Below are 13,260 nucleotides of genomic sequence, written 5' to 3'. Positions count from 1 at the left end.
ACGTGGTCAGGGACAGGGGCTCCCTGGGCTGGGCCACCACTGGTAGAAAGACAGGAATGATGTCCCTTGGGACCTACTGTAATGGTCCTCCTCTCCTACCCAAACCATCTGCTCTCCATTCCTGTCTCCTTTGGACAGACCACCGCATAGCCAGCCGCCACCAAACATACAGGCATGTATGTTCGGGACTCACTTCCTTGGGTCAGAGTCTTCTCCAGAAGTCCAGGCAGAGGGGGACTAGAGATGCCGGAAGCAGCAGCTCCCAGACACCCAACATCATGGCCTGAAGGCTGATGCGCCAGGCCTGGGGTCAGAGGAGCAAAGCTGAAGGCACCGGTGACTATTGTTGTCTGTGCTCTGTCCCCTGCCTCCTCACTGACACTGGGTCACTGTCTACCCTGTCATTCCCAAGTCTGTAGCTGCTGGAGGGGCTGAGGAAGGAGCACTGTGTGTGGGGCCCGGGGGACTTCGTGTGCACACAGCACTGAGCAACTCCTTCATTGGTCCCAGTGTCCCCATCTGAACAGTGACAGGCTTGGGCTACGATTGGGTCTCCTGACCACCCCCACATTTGAGAGGATTCAGGGAGAGCATGCATTTCAGCCTTTACTGCCCTGCACACACTTGCAATGTTGATTGATTTCTTATTATTTTAATGTTTGTATTTCCCACTCGTCAGTAACACCCACAACCATGGGGAGGGTTTCTGTTTGTTCCATGCCACCCTCCGTGGGGACAATAGTCAAGCTGGGTGCAGAACAGCTGACACTAGTTTTGATGCAGTCTTACTGTTGCCCACTGTCGTGGGTCTGCCTGCCCACCCCACCCTGCTGCCCTTCCCTTGCCACCTACCGTCAGCATGGGCACAGCAGAGGTGCAGACACAGCCTGCTGACTTCTGCGCTCAGCGTGCTGGACCCCAGGAGGGGGAGCTAGTACAGGTAGCGTCTGTGAACTAGTAGTCCTGGGAAGGGTAAGCCCCAGTCCTGATGGCAGCAGTGGCCTTGAAGAAAGCTGCCAGGCCGAGCAGAGGCCTCAGCAGAGCCTGGGGAGAAGAGGAGACAGAGAGACCTTGGTGACTCAGTCTGTCCTAGAGCTCAGCCCGGGGGAAGGTGTGCAATGCCAGTGGAGCCAGCGTGCAATGGTGCAGGAGACTTGGGGTGGCCTCTAGCTTCTGGGCCTGGGGTCGACTCCTGCCCTTCCCTGAACTCACCCAGCCGATGCTGCCCTGTTTCTCATAAATGAAGGCTGTGACTCCAGCCAGCCCAGCCTGGGGAGAGACTGAAGCAGGGTGACTTAGGACACGCAAGCCCCTCCAGCTGCCTGCTTGTGTTTCTCTCTGTAACTCTCACAGGTAGAGCCAGTTGTCCTTTTGCCCTCCCCCTGCCCCCGGCCCTTCCTCTGGACATGCCAGAGGCAGGAGTATGAGTCGAAGACTAAGCTGTCTTCCCAGGACCCCACTCAGCAGCCCCAGCATGATCTGCACCAACTGAAAATTGAAGAGCCTAAGAATCCAGCTCCCGAATTCCTGGGCCCAGGGGCAACCTTCTGTCCCCAAGTCTTGGGGTACCTTTGAGGATCTGCCACGCTAGGTATCAACTGTTAGAACCCCATAAATGAGAAGGAGAGAGAAAGAGAGGTGGATGGAGGGAGAGGAGAGGGGAGGGAACAGGAGGGAAGAGGGGAGGAAAAGAGAAGAGAGGAGAGGGGAGAGGGTCTGGCCAAAGGGAGAGGATGGACTCGGGCTCCACCAGCTGGGATGTTCAGTGGTCACCCCTTAACCCACAGTCTACCCAAATTACAGCTTTAATTAAGAAGGCCGGTGAGTGAGGAAGAAAGCAAGAAATGGAGCACAGGGCAGCTTGGTCTCTAGGAAGATCAGATTGACTGGGCATCCTATTCACAGTGAAGCTGGTTGAGACCGTTCACAGCAGAAGGCGTCTCTCCTTTCCTGATAAGGGAGCCTGGGGAGCCCTCCGGAGCCCTGCTCACCCGTGGGGCTACCAGCAGCCATCTGGGTCTGGGAGGTGGTGCCGGGGGCAGGGGGAGCACCTGTTTAGTGGATTCCTGGTGGATATGCACGTCGAGGGGGTGGGCTGGGGGGCCCCAGGTGCCACCTCACCGCCATCTGCCATCCCCATGCCCATGGACATTCGTCTGGAAGAAAAGTTGGCATGTTTTCACAGATTTCACTGGGGTGGGCACTGGTGGAGGCCCCTGGTCACACAGCAGCTTCCCCAGCTTCTCAGAGGGGTGAGGGGTGTCCTGACAGGGCAGCCTGACTCTGCGGAGCCCCTGGAACCACCCCTTCACCTCGGATCTGCTCTGTCCCCTTGTCCTCCTCCCACATCCTCAGGGACCCAGCAGTGCCCAGATCCCTCCTCTCCACCCTCTGCTCCCAGTGTGCTGGCAACATCGTGGCCCCCACCCTGGCTCTTCTCCAGACCTCGCCTCCAGGGCCCTCAGGCTACTACTGGACGAAACCTGGGTCCCCGCGGCCTATTGAGCTTCTACTGCAGCAGCGGCTCCCCCGCTGGGCCCAGAGACACCCCTCAGCCCCTAAACATCTCCCACTCCACCAGTGGCCACTCAGCCCCATGCTGCCTGGTCACGCCTCTCCCCACCCAATGAGGGACTGAGTTGTGGGTGGAGATGGAGGTCAAAGGCCAGACTGACTTGGCAATAAACAGCGGTGCACCTGGCCTCCCACCCTGCACCTTCCTGGAGTCATTTCCTCTACGTGGTGGTGGGTCCCTCCCTCCCTCCCAGCAAGTTCTGGGGGGCGAGACTGTAGAGGCCTATGGGGGACAAGATTGGGGGGCCCTCTGGGGAAGGGTCCTGTGAGAAGGATCTCTGGGAAAGGTGTCCTGGGCTAGGGGCTGCCTCCCCTGCTCTCCTCAGGGACCAGGGGCGAGCAGGGAGGGCTGGGAGGAGCTCAGCTAGAACTGAGAGCGGGGGCAGAAGGAGGAGGGAGTTGAGCGCGCCAGAAAGGGGAGTGGTTGGATTTTAGCTTGCAGTTTCCCAGCATCCAGCTGGGCCAAAGGGGCCTCTCTGGGGTTTTCCAGCTGCCAGGGGATTGTTGGGCTCTGATGAGATGGAGAGTGTGGAACGAGGTGGGTGACCTGAGGGGCTGTGGAGCTGAGCAGCCCCGAGAAACCACATGGGACTGTCCTCTCCCCCCCCTTGTGGGCTGGGGCTTTCTGAACAAGGCTTTGCCTGTGCTGTGTGTCCACACCAGTGTGGGTGTTGTCTGAGTAGCTACGAGTGTGCGAGTGTGTGTGTGAGTGTGTGTGTGTGCTCCGTCTTCTCCAGCCAGCCTGATTATCTACTCAAGAGCAACCCCCCAGACGGGCCCTTTGGCCCCAGCTGTTTTCTGGGAAGTTGTGACACTAAAGGTCAGGCCCTCACCCCCCACCCCTTCCTTCTGCTCTTCTCTCCTCCACCCGCGAGCAGGTCCTCAGCTCCAGGCCAGCTTCTCCCAGCGCTGCTCTGTTGGGTGCCACCTCCAAGGGGACAGCAGGTAAGCTGTGCCCTCACAGCTTACGCAGCCCCTCATGGCAGGCTCTCTCTCTCTCTCTCTCTCTCTCTCTCTCACTCTCCCTTTCCCCCCAGACCAGTCCCTAAAACCCCATCCTGTATTACAGGTTGCCATTCTCCTCCAATTCCTGGCTCCCATAGGATTTGCTGGGGAGGGAGGGACCCGTGAGTTAGAGGATGTGACCCTAGGAAAATGACAGGGGAGGGAGGAGGGTCACCTGCCTGGCCATGTCAGCCTGGCTCTCCCTGTCCTTCACCAGTGCCTCCCGCCTTTATTCCACGTGGGGTGGCTGAGGCTTAGGTGGTTTGGAGGGGAGCAGTCCTTTGAGAGGGAAGCCTGAAGGTAGAGGACTCAGGGCAGGGCAGGGGTCCTGGCCCTCTCTGCACACCCAGCTCCAGGGACGCTGGGAGGGGCTGGGCAGAGAAGAGTGACCAGGGCAGCAGGGAAGAGCCCCATAGCCTGGAGTTGGGTGTTGTGGGATGGGCATCTCCAGGGGGGTGGCCTGGTGCAGAGGAAGAACGAGGGCTGGGCTGATCTGGGGGTTGGAGTGGGGTGAGGTCCCCAGGGGCTCAGGAGGAGCTGGAGCCCAAGGCACATGCCAGGTGCAGCATGATGCTGACCCCTGGGCCCCAAGGGACGATGTGGTTGGAATCCTGGCTGGACTTGCTTGCGTGTGTCTGTGAACAAGTCTGAACCTCCTGTGTGTCTGCAGAACTGTCGAGCACCTGTCCTTTCTACTGTAAAGGACGCCAGGTAGGTGAAAGAGTGGAACTGCTCTCAAAAGTAAATATGGGAAGACTTTCAGATTACTGTTATTGCTGCCATTATTAGAACTGTTATTCATAACATTACGATTTAAACAGTGATACTTAAGTATAATGCCTATTAGAATTACCTATAGAGGATTTCTTTGGAACTAGGCAATTGATCCCAATGTGCATACGGAGCAGTAATCTAGCAAAAATGACCATGAAAAATAAAAAACGGGGGGGGGGCATGTCATGAAACAGCTCAACTAAATATTAAACTCTATAGTCATAATTAAAATTGTGGTAATGGTTCAAATAGATCTGCATTCCTATGGCAATTTCATTTTTGCTCAGGGGAGTGTTTTAGATCAGTGGGAGAAAGATGATATATTCCACAGACAGAACATACCCTTCAGAAGTTAACCACCTAAAAAAAACCAAAAAAACCCAACTTGGATCCACATTTTCCAGCTGACAAGGTATATTCCAGATAGATCAACATTTTCATGTGAAAATGGAAAGCCTAAAACCACTTAAACCACTTAGGAGAAAACACGAAAGAATTATTTTATAATTGTGAAATGGGAAAGTCTTTTGTTAAGTATGATATAAAACCCAGATTATAAAATCATAAAAAAAGATGGAAAACTTTGATTGCATAAAAAAAATCAATCACAGATTTTAAAGAAATATTTGGAACTCGTGGCACAGATGGTAATTTTTCAAATACACAGAGAACTTCTATAAAGACCAAAACACACAAAATAAAACGAGGAGGACGCTGGATAGGAATGGAGCACTCATGAAAGATGGAAATAAAAGAAGGGTTCTTAAACATTTGAAACAATGAGCACCCTCGGTCACCATAAGAGAACTGCAGATTGAAACTATGTTGGAATAGTCACGGAAAGCAGATCAGTGTTTGCCTGGGGCCAGGGGTTGCGAGGATTTCCTAGAGGAGGGGACATTAGGGAACTTTTTGCAACATCAAAATATTTTATATCTTGATTGTAGTTGTGGTTGTACAAAAGTACAAATTTGTCAAAACTGGTTGAGCTATACATTTAAAAGGGGATAATTTTAGTGCCTAAAATTGATTCAAATCTACAACGGAATGTAATTTTCCTGATGTGCATTTGAAAAAGATTCCAGCAAAGTTTGGTGACACCTTCTTCTGGCCATGGGACTTTGACCTTGCTCCTGCATGGGAATTGCATGGAGATGGCTCCCTGGAGGGCAATATCTACTGAAATTACAAACACAAACAAGTATTCTCATCGACCTACCAATTCCACCTTTTAAGAAAAAAGTAAATGTCTACCAATAGGGCACTGCTTAAAAAAATGCTGATGCATTCTGACAATGGAATTCTAAGCAGCTGTACAAACGACTGAGGAAGTATTCCATGGACTGATGGAGGATTGTTTTAAAAACATGGTTCTGTGAACAAATCACTGAGCAGAATAGTGTGTGTAGTATCCTGCCATTTGTGGGAAAAGGGGGGAGAAAGGATATTTTACATGCTTTTGTATGCAAAAAATGTCATTGTGGGATATGTAAGAAAATGGTAACATTGGCTTTCGTCTGGAAGGCAGCTAGGTAGCTGGGAGAGAAAGATGGGAGCGTTTTCAAGGTATATCCTTTGCATCTTTTGATTTTTTTAATGATATGAAACTATTATGTGTAAATACATGGTTGACCCTTGAACAACATGGGGGGTTGGGGGGTAGGGGCACCAAACCCTGCATAGTCAAAAATTGACAAATAACTTTTCACTCCCTCACAACTTAACCACTAATAGCCTCCTGTTGACCAGAAGCCTTACCAATAACAAGCAATTGATAAACACATATTTTGTATGTTATATGTATTATATACTATATTCTTACAATGCAGTAAGCTGTAGAAAAGAAAATGTTATTAAGACAATCATAAGGAAGAGAAAATACACTTACAGTATTTATTGAAAAAAGCCCAAATGTAAGTGGACCCGTGCAGTTCAAACCCGTGTTGTTCAGGGGTCAACTGTGTACACAGCGTCACCGAATTAAATAATTCACGTTATTTTCTTTGTCCAACCCAAGACCCAGACAAACTGTATCAGACCCTTCTGGGGAGAGACCTAGGAATATACATGGTGAAAAACTCTAGTCAAGCTAGGTTTGCATCACAGATCGAGGTCACTGTGACATTGATACCTGTACTGGGAAGCCCCTTGGGATCTTGACAAGGAGACAGCTTTCTCCCCCTTCACGCATGCAGTGTATGCCTTGTTGTCTCATCTGCTTCCCAGACCTCACTTCTGTACATCTTCTCTCCAAGAGGCAGCATGACCCAAAACATGGTGACTGTGAATGGAGTCGATGTGGCCTCTACGCTGGCCCCGCCCACCCACATCAACATTCACATCCACCAGGAATCAGCTTTGGCACATCTGAAGGAGCTCATTTATTGCCCTTGGAACACTGGCCCTCCCAAGACCAGGATAAGATACGGGCAGCTGGCAATTGGGGTAAGAGTAGGCTGGAGAGGTGGGTGAGCAAGGTGGTCATCCTTCAATTGGATGCAAAAGAGGAAAGTTGGTTGAGTCCCCAGGAGAACTCGCTATTGATATCCCATCTTGTTTGGGAAAAGGTTTTGGAAGTTTCTGTACAAAGATTTGTATGGAGAGGAAAATGATGGACCTTGCCTTTGGTGCAGCGAGGACAGTCTCAGCTAGAGGTGGGGGGTGGGTGGAAGATTGCTAGAGGCTGTTAATGCTGTTTAATTAAGTGGACTGAGGGCCTGCAGATAAGACAATGGGATAGGCACTTGGGGAAAACTACAGAGAGAATCCCTAGGCTATCACCGGAAAGGCTCAGCACCCACCAGAAGGAATCAGGCAACCTCACAAATGCCTAGAATTACAGGTGACATCCTTGGGAAGCAGGACAGCACCCTGCAGGAGTTGGCATCTGAACCAGACCTTGGATGGAGAAGAAGTAGGTCTAGACAGAGGAAGGAAAAACATTGCAGATTAAGAGAATGGCAGGAGCAAAGAAGCCAGAGTGCTTAGGGATAGTTTTGGCGGAATAAAGAGAGTGGGACTTGTGGCTGCTTAGACTGAGAACGTTGAGTGACGAGCTGAGGATTCCATCCTGAATCAGCTTCCATAGGGCTTTAGGCTCCCTCACAGCCAGGAGCTGTCCAGGTAAGACTTGTGGAAGGGCTGCACCTTCATGGTGACAGCAGAAATGATGAGGAAAGAGAGGCGTCCAAATCCTTTGTGGATGTGGTCCCCACGTCTCGGGCATGAATGGTTTGGGGTCCAAGGGATGAGAGGAGTCCGAGAATGTGCTGAGGTTTGGGGTGTGGATGGCCTGGAGATTGGAGCCCTGGCAGTCAGGAGAGGCCGATACTGGGCGTGTGGATGGGCTGTGGGATTTGAATGTGATGAATCTGAGGTGCCAGCAGGACGTGCAGGTGGTGATGTTGAAAACGTTGTCATAGTTGGATTCTCCCGGAAGCAGATGCTGAGTCGGAGTTAGGTGTGCAAAAGGTTTATTGGGGTAAAACCTCCTATGAAATGGAAAGGCGGAGACATCAGACCATGATGGTGGCCTGACAAGGTCTCTGCTAGCGCAGTGGGGAGCTTGGCAGTTAAGACTGCCCATTACAGGAGTTCCATGTTAGGTGGAAATGGCATGGCACCGCTGCCTTGCTTAACCATTGGCTGGGTGGCCATCCTCAAAGATTGTGCCCTTAGTGAAAGATGAGGGGACTCTGAGGGAGCTGATCCCTGTAGGCTGTTAGCCAATGACACTCCTTTCTTGAAGGGGGTCTTTGTGGCCCATCATGGACAGGAAGACAGGATTCCTAAGGGAAAGCCATCAGGTGGGATGGCAAAGTGTGCTATTTGGGAAAAAGTCATGAAAGCCAAAAGCCTGGTATGTCAGAGGGATTGGGGAGAACCAGGACATGCTTCTTCATGGATGTTAAGGAAATAGAATCTTCCAGCAGAGAGGTCAAGGCAGAGGAATAGGAGAAAGTCACCTAGATAGGAGGTGGATTGCTGCTCCTGGGTGTGTGGGCTCATGGGAAGGGGTCTGACTTTTCACCCTGTCTTACAGGTGACCCAGATATTGCTGGGGGCTGTGAGCTGTGCTCTTGGGGTGCTTCTGTACTTAGGGCCCTGGTTTGACCTCCGTGGTTCAGGCTGCGCCTTCTGGGCAGGGTCTGTGGTGAGTAAGGAAGGGGCCATGAGCTCAGTGGGAGGCAGTTGTTATGGGCCCAGAGAGAGTCTCTTTAGGTCTGAGTCAGGGATTTGGGCAAGAGACCTAAGACCCGGAGTCCAAATGCCCATTGCTATGAGGAAGCTGCCTTACGGGGTGAGCAGAAACCCCTTTCACTCTCCATGATCCTCTTCAATGCAAGGCTGGGAAGGGCGGGGCAGCTGTGTGGAGTCCTGTCCATATGCTAGGTTCTCTGCCTGTCTTTTGGACCATGCTTCAAAGCAACTGGTTGTTCTGGGAACTGATGGAGGAAGGGTAACGGGAGATCGTTTCAGGAGAGTAAATGGGAGGCCTTTGCTGGTGTCTTCTCTTCCCAGGCTATTGCTGCAGGAGCTGGGACCATTATCCATGACAAACACCGGAACAAACTTTCAGTGAGTCTTGGGCACCTGCTGTCCCCACCCTGTCCTCTGCCCCTTCCTAGGTCTCAGGTTTTCTGTTCCACGTTCTGTCTTCTCCTCTTTGGGCCTCAATGTCCTGAGATCTTTCCTGGAGGGGTGGGAAGGGTTTCCTGGGCCAGGAAGCCAGGGAAGAGGTAACAGGGTTGAGGCGAGGACCCCACGGCTCTGCCGTCAGCAAGGGAGTCTGCATCCGGAATCTCTCTCTTCTAGGGCTGCGTGTCAGGTCTGCTCACCCTGGCTGGCGTTGCCACGGCTGTGGCTGCTCTCGTCCTCTGTGTGGATAGCGTAATCTGGGAAAATGTTTACTTCTTCTTCACGAGGGACGACATATGTGATCGCGCAGCCCCTGCCACCACACCCACTTGGTACAATTGGAATCAGCAAAGCAGTTACCAAGATTCAAACTGGATGGAAGATCAGTGTAGAGCCTATATCGCGATGCTGATGGTGAGCACAGAGTCCCGCCTCCTAGGGACCCATCACAACCGGCTGTTCCTAAGCAATTGGGCACTGGAGGGCAGAGACGTTGGCTCTTGGAACTTAGATCATCCTAGGTCTTTGGTTCAGGAGGTTTTAACTTAAGCTGAAGACATTTTTTCAGACCCTCATGGCATGAAGATTCCTGGAATCAAAGGAGATGAGGGGCAAAGCAGAGACATTTAACAGCAGATATCATGAGCCACCCATCTGTCTTTCCTGGTGTTCGGGTGTTCCAGTTATCTGTTGCTTCCTAACACACCGCTTTCAATTATAGTGGCTTAAACCTACAGTTTTGGTTTTCGTTTTTTTTTTTAATTCTCACATTTTGTGGGTTGACTGGGCTCAGATGGGCAGCCCTTACTTTGGGTTTTCTCATGAAGCTGCAGTCAGATGTCACTTGGGGGGTGAAGTCATAGTAGGACTGGATGGGGCTAGGTATCCAAGATGGCGCACTCCCGCGGTTGGCATTTGCTGCCAGCTCTTGGCTGGGAGCTCACCTGGGACTGTCAGGCAGAGAGTCTACAGTGGTTTCTCCATGTGGCTTGGGCTTCTCATAGCATGGCAGCTAGGTTGCAACATGAAGGATCCTACTGTGAGCTCTCCAAGAGGTAGGAATGGAAGCTGCCAGGCCTGCTAAGAACGCCCCTGTAATGGGCATAGTGTCACTTCCACAATATCTTATTGGTCAGAGCAATCACAGGTCCTTCCAGAATCTAGAGGAGGGGAGAGACAGATCCTACCTCTTCATAGGGGGTGGCAAGGCCACACTGCAGACAAGCAAATGGGTGGAAGCTGTGGCTGCCCACACAGTTGGAAAATGCAGTCTGCTTTGGTGGGAAGTAGTGAGTTGGACGGTCTGATACCTGGGGGTGATGATGGGATGGTAGAGCAGAATCAGAGGAGGGGACTCCTGACGAGTTGTTTTTTTCTTGCTTTATCTCCAGAACTTGTTTCAAGGGATTCGTATTCTGCTCCTGGTCGTCTGTGCCCTGCTGGTCATTGCGTCCTTGGCTTCCCTGGGCATGGGTCTCCGAAGCTTATGTGGCCGGTGCTCCCGGCCCCTGGTGAGTCATCAGAGAGGCACTGGAGAAAGAGTGGACTGGTTGGTGCGGCCCTGGAACAGGGAGGAACGTGGGAGCCAGGAACACTGCTTGTCAGAGGCCATGTGCGACCTTCCACAGCTTCTCCCTAGAGCGGGGCTCTACCTTTCGCTGTCTGGGGAATGTGACCCTGTCACTGCGTCCTGGGTTAACTTCTGCCGTCTGCCTCCCCACACCCTCCTTTACTCCCATTTTCCCACATTCCCCTCCTTTCTGTCCTGAATCTTTGTCGCTCCCCCCTTCCTCCATCCCTCATCTTTTCCTTCCCCTCTTTCTTTCCTTTTCCTGATTTCAAGTTCTCTGAGGCCAGCTCTCCCCCTTTCTTTGCCCCCAAGAAATGGTGTTTATCCTGTCTTTTTCAGGATGAGGAAGAGACAGAGAAGAAGCTACTGGGGGAGAATTCAGTGCCTTCCTCCCCCTCCAAGGAAAAGACCAAGGCTGCCATCATCCTGTGAGCTGCCAAAGACTCCGCCTGAATCTGCTCCCCCCCCCCATGTCCCTGTAGAATAGCCCAGGGCAGGTGGGGAGGGCATAATTCACTCCCAGAGCCCCTCACTGCCCTGCCCCTCACAACTGCCTTTCCTTTGGCCACTGTCCCGCCCCCCCCACCTGTCCCCACCATTCTCACCCACTGTTCCCATCCCAGTGTCCTCAAGTCAATGAACAGGTATTGTCACAGTTTTCCCAATGCTGATTAAACAGAAGCAGCCACAAAAAAACAATTTAAAACAAAAAGAACATGGTCTCCCTTTGTTAAACACATGCTGTGTTGTGAAAGGCCTTTGTGTGTGTATGTGTGTGTGTGGATACATATGGAATTAAATGAGAGCTGATTTATTATACGGAAACAAGGACCCAATAAGACTAAATTTAATTACATTCTGCTATATCCCAAGTGGCAAAATGCTGTTTATGATTTCCTTCCACTCAATGTAAAGTGAAAATCTTTTTGCCTACTGAGATTGTTTTTCAGCATCTACATGCTTGACCTGTGGGATTTACAAAACTGTGTGAAACATGGAACAACGTTTTTCCCTCCCTCCCTCCTTCCCTTTTTCCCATCCTCCCTTTCTCTCTCCTCTTTCTTCTCTCTCCCTTCCTTCCTTCCTTGCAATAATCAGTGTTGGCTCTCTCATTCCATACACACCCGTATTATTCTTTACTTTCATTGTAAATGATATGATTAGTTTGTTTTTCACTTTTTTCATTTTCTTTACATGTATATAAATGTATAATATAAATATGTAGATGTAAGCGTTTTGAAGAGTAAGAAGGCAGGTTAGAGTCTGTAGAATTAAGAGGTGATAGTAATTCTGGGTTTTTCTTATTCCAATATAGCAAGCAGCCTTGCATCTCCAGTGTGACTTTGAAATCTCTGTGAGGTAGGTTTCATTCCTTAGCAGACCCCACGGAGAACTGGCTCAGAGCCCTCACCTTTACCCAAGGCAGGGGGCTGTGCTGAGGGGCACAGAACTACTGAAATGTGCCGCATGGCCTCCTTAGTGGAGTTTTAAAGTGGAGGGCCTGGAGTCTCTCCTCAAGCCTCCCCACCCACTGGCATAGTCCTCAAACAGAAGGCAGGGGAGAGGCGGGGCAGAGGGAGGGAAGGCTGGAGCTGCCATGCCTCCACTCCTAGAGATAGAAGGGACCTTAGAAATTAGGTGGCACCATCTACTCCTTTTAATTATGAGGAAACTGAGACTTTAGGGGCACGTAATACAGCCATGACCGAAAGCCATCTGCTCGCAGGACGGTGGGATGAGAGGGTACCAAAAAGCAGTGGCAACCCCTTTGCAGTGGTTCCCAGCAATCCGGGAGCACAGACAGGACCGGATGTGCTGGGAGGGCGGGGCCTCAGCCCCTCTGGAGCGCATCACGTGATGTGCTTTGCCACACAGCTAGTGGCAGGTCATTTCTTGGAAGAATTAGAGGCTTAAATTGCTGCTAATCCAGCCTGCACAGAAAGAGAAGTGAAAGGAAGTGGTTCCTTCTCAAAAAACAGCTAGTTTTTTCTCATCTTTCTCAATTATTGTTGAGGGTCCCGTGTGCTGCTGCTGGTGACAAAGCCAGGACACTTCACTGCCCAGGACACGGTGGCAGTGAGGAGGGTGAAGGAGCCATAAAACACGTGGTCGTGCTCTTCACCCACACGGAGGACTTAGGGGGCAAGTACTGACCAACACCAGCAACTGCAGCCTGCAGGGCCTGGTCCAGAAGTGTGGGAGGCGGTACTGTGCCTTCAACAGCCAGGCCACCTGGGACCAGCAGAGGGAGCAGCTGGAGGAGCTGATGGCTGTGGTGGAGAGTCTGCAGAGGGAACACAAGGGCGCCTGCTACAAAAAAACGAGCTCTTCTATGAGGCGCAGTTGTTCCTGGAAGGTGTGGGGGACACCCGTGGGGAAGGCCACAGGCGGTACCTGGCCCAGGTGCAATTGCAGGTGGAAAAGCACAAGCGAGACCTGAGGGTGATCGGGACCCACTGGGCATTCAAAGGGCTCCGCAGGGTCCACAAGTGGATTCTTGTGCCTTATGAGCTGTGCGTTTGTTTCGTTTGGTGCAGCTTACTTATTCTTCTTATGTTATTGATCGCCTGCTTTTGTCTTTGATTCTGTATGTCGTCTGTGTGTCGGAGCATTTCCTGAAATCACCTCATGGATTCATTCTTCTGTGTGTCCTCAATTCAGAAATTAATTCTCACGGTCTGTAGAGGGCGGGCTTTGTC

At 51.4% G+C, this 13,260-nt stretch overlaps 1 protein-coding gene and 2 pseudogenes across 11 annotated transcripts; 2 read left to right on the top strand and 1 right to left on the bottom strand.

The window, feature by feature from the left end:
* Positions 1–202: 202 nt before the first annotated feature.
* Positions 203–2,152, bottom strand: LOC308492979 (annotated as a pseudogene). The gene is made up of 3 exons: positions 1,992–2,152; positions 1,213–1,269; positions 203–304 (listed from the first exon to the last, which is right to left on the bottom strand). The product of its transcript is annotated as an uncharacterized misc_RNA (transcript).
* A 515-nt stretch (positions 2,153–2,667) lies between these two features.
* Positions 2,668–11,497, top strand: LOC308492795 (transmembrane protein 176B-like). 9 transcript variants are annotated; one of them, XM_081038220.1, is made up of 9 exons: positions 2,668–2,745; positions 3,453–3,519; positions 4,250–4,290; positions 6,609–6,798; positions 8,396–8,506; positions 8,875–8,931; positions 9,169–9,405; positions 10,383–10,502; positions 10,901–11,497. In XM_081038220.1, the coding sequence occupies exons 4-9, from the start codon at positions 6,616–6,618 to the stop codon at positions 10,991–10,993; spliced, it is 801 nt and encodes a 266-aa protein (XP_080894346.1). In that variant the 5' UTR covers positions 2,668–2,745; positions 3,453–3,519; positions 4,250–4,290; positions 6,609–6,615; the 3' UTR covers positions 10,994–11,497. The 9 variants fall into 9 exon arrangements, with proteins under 9 accessions (XP_080894346.1, XP_080894349.1, XP_080894350.1 ...); XM_081038219.1 differs by lacking the exon at positions 2,668–2,745 and adding an exon at positions 3,042–3,112; XM_081038221.1 differs by lacking the exon at positions 2,668–2,745 and adding an exon at positions 3,094–3,112 and having other exon boundaries at positions 4,172–4,290.
* A 921-nt stretch (positions 11,498–12,418) lies between these two features.
* Positions 12,419–13,144, top strand: LOC308492978 (GTPase IMAP family member 5-like; annotated as a pseudogene). The gene is made up of 2 exons: positions 12,419–12,446; positions 12,576–13,144. The product of its transcript is annotated as a GTPase IMAP family member 5-like (transcript).
* The last annotated feature ends 116 nt before the right edge of the window (positions 13,145–13,260 follow it).

Source organism: Rhinolophus hipposideros (genome assembly GCF_964194185.1).
Source record: "Rhinolophus hipposideros genome assembly, chromosome: 25".
Taxonomy (NCBI): Eukaryota; Metazoa; Chordata; class Mammalia; order Chiroptera; family Rhinolophidae; genus Rhinolophus; species Rhinolophus hipposideros.
This window is presented reverse-complemented; position numbering and strand designations above follow the sequence as displayed.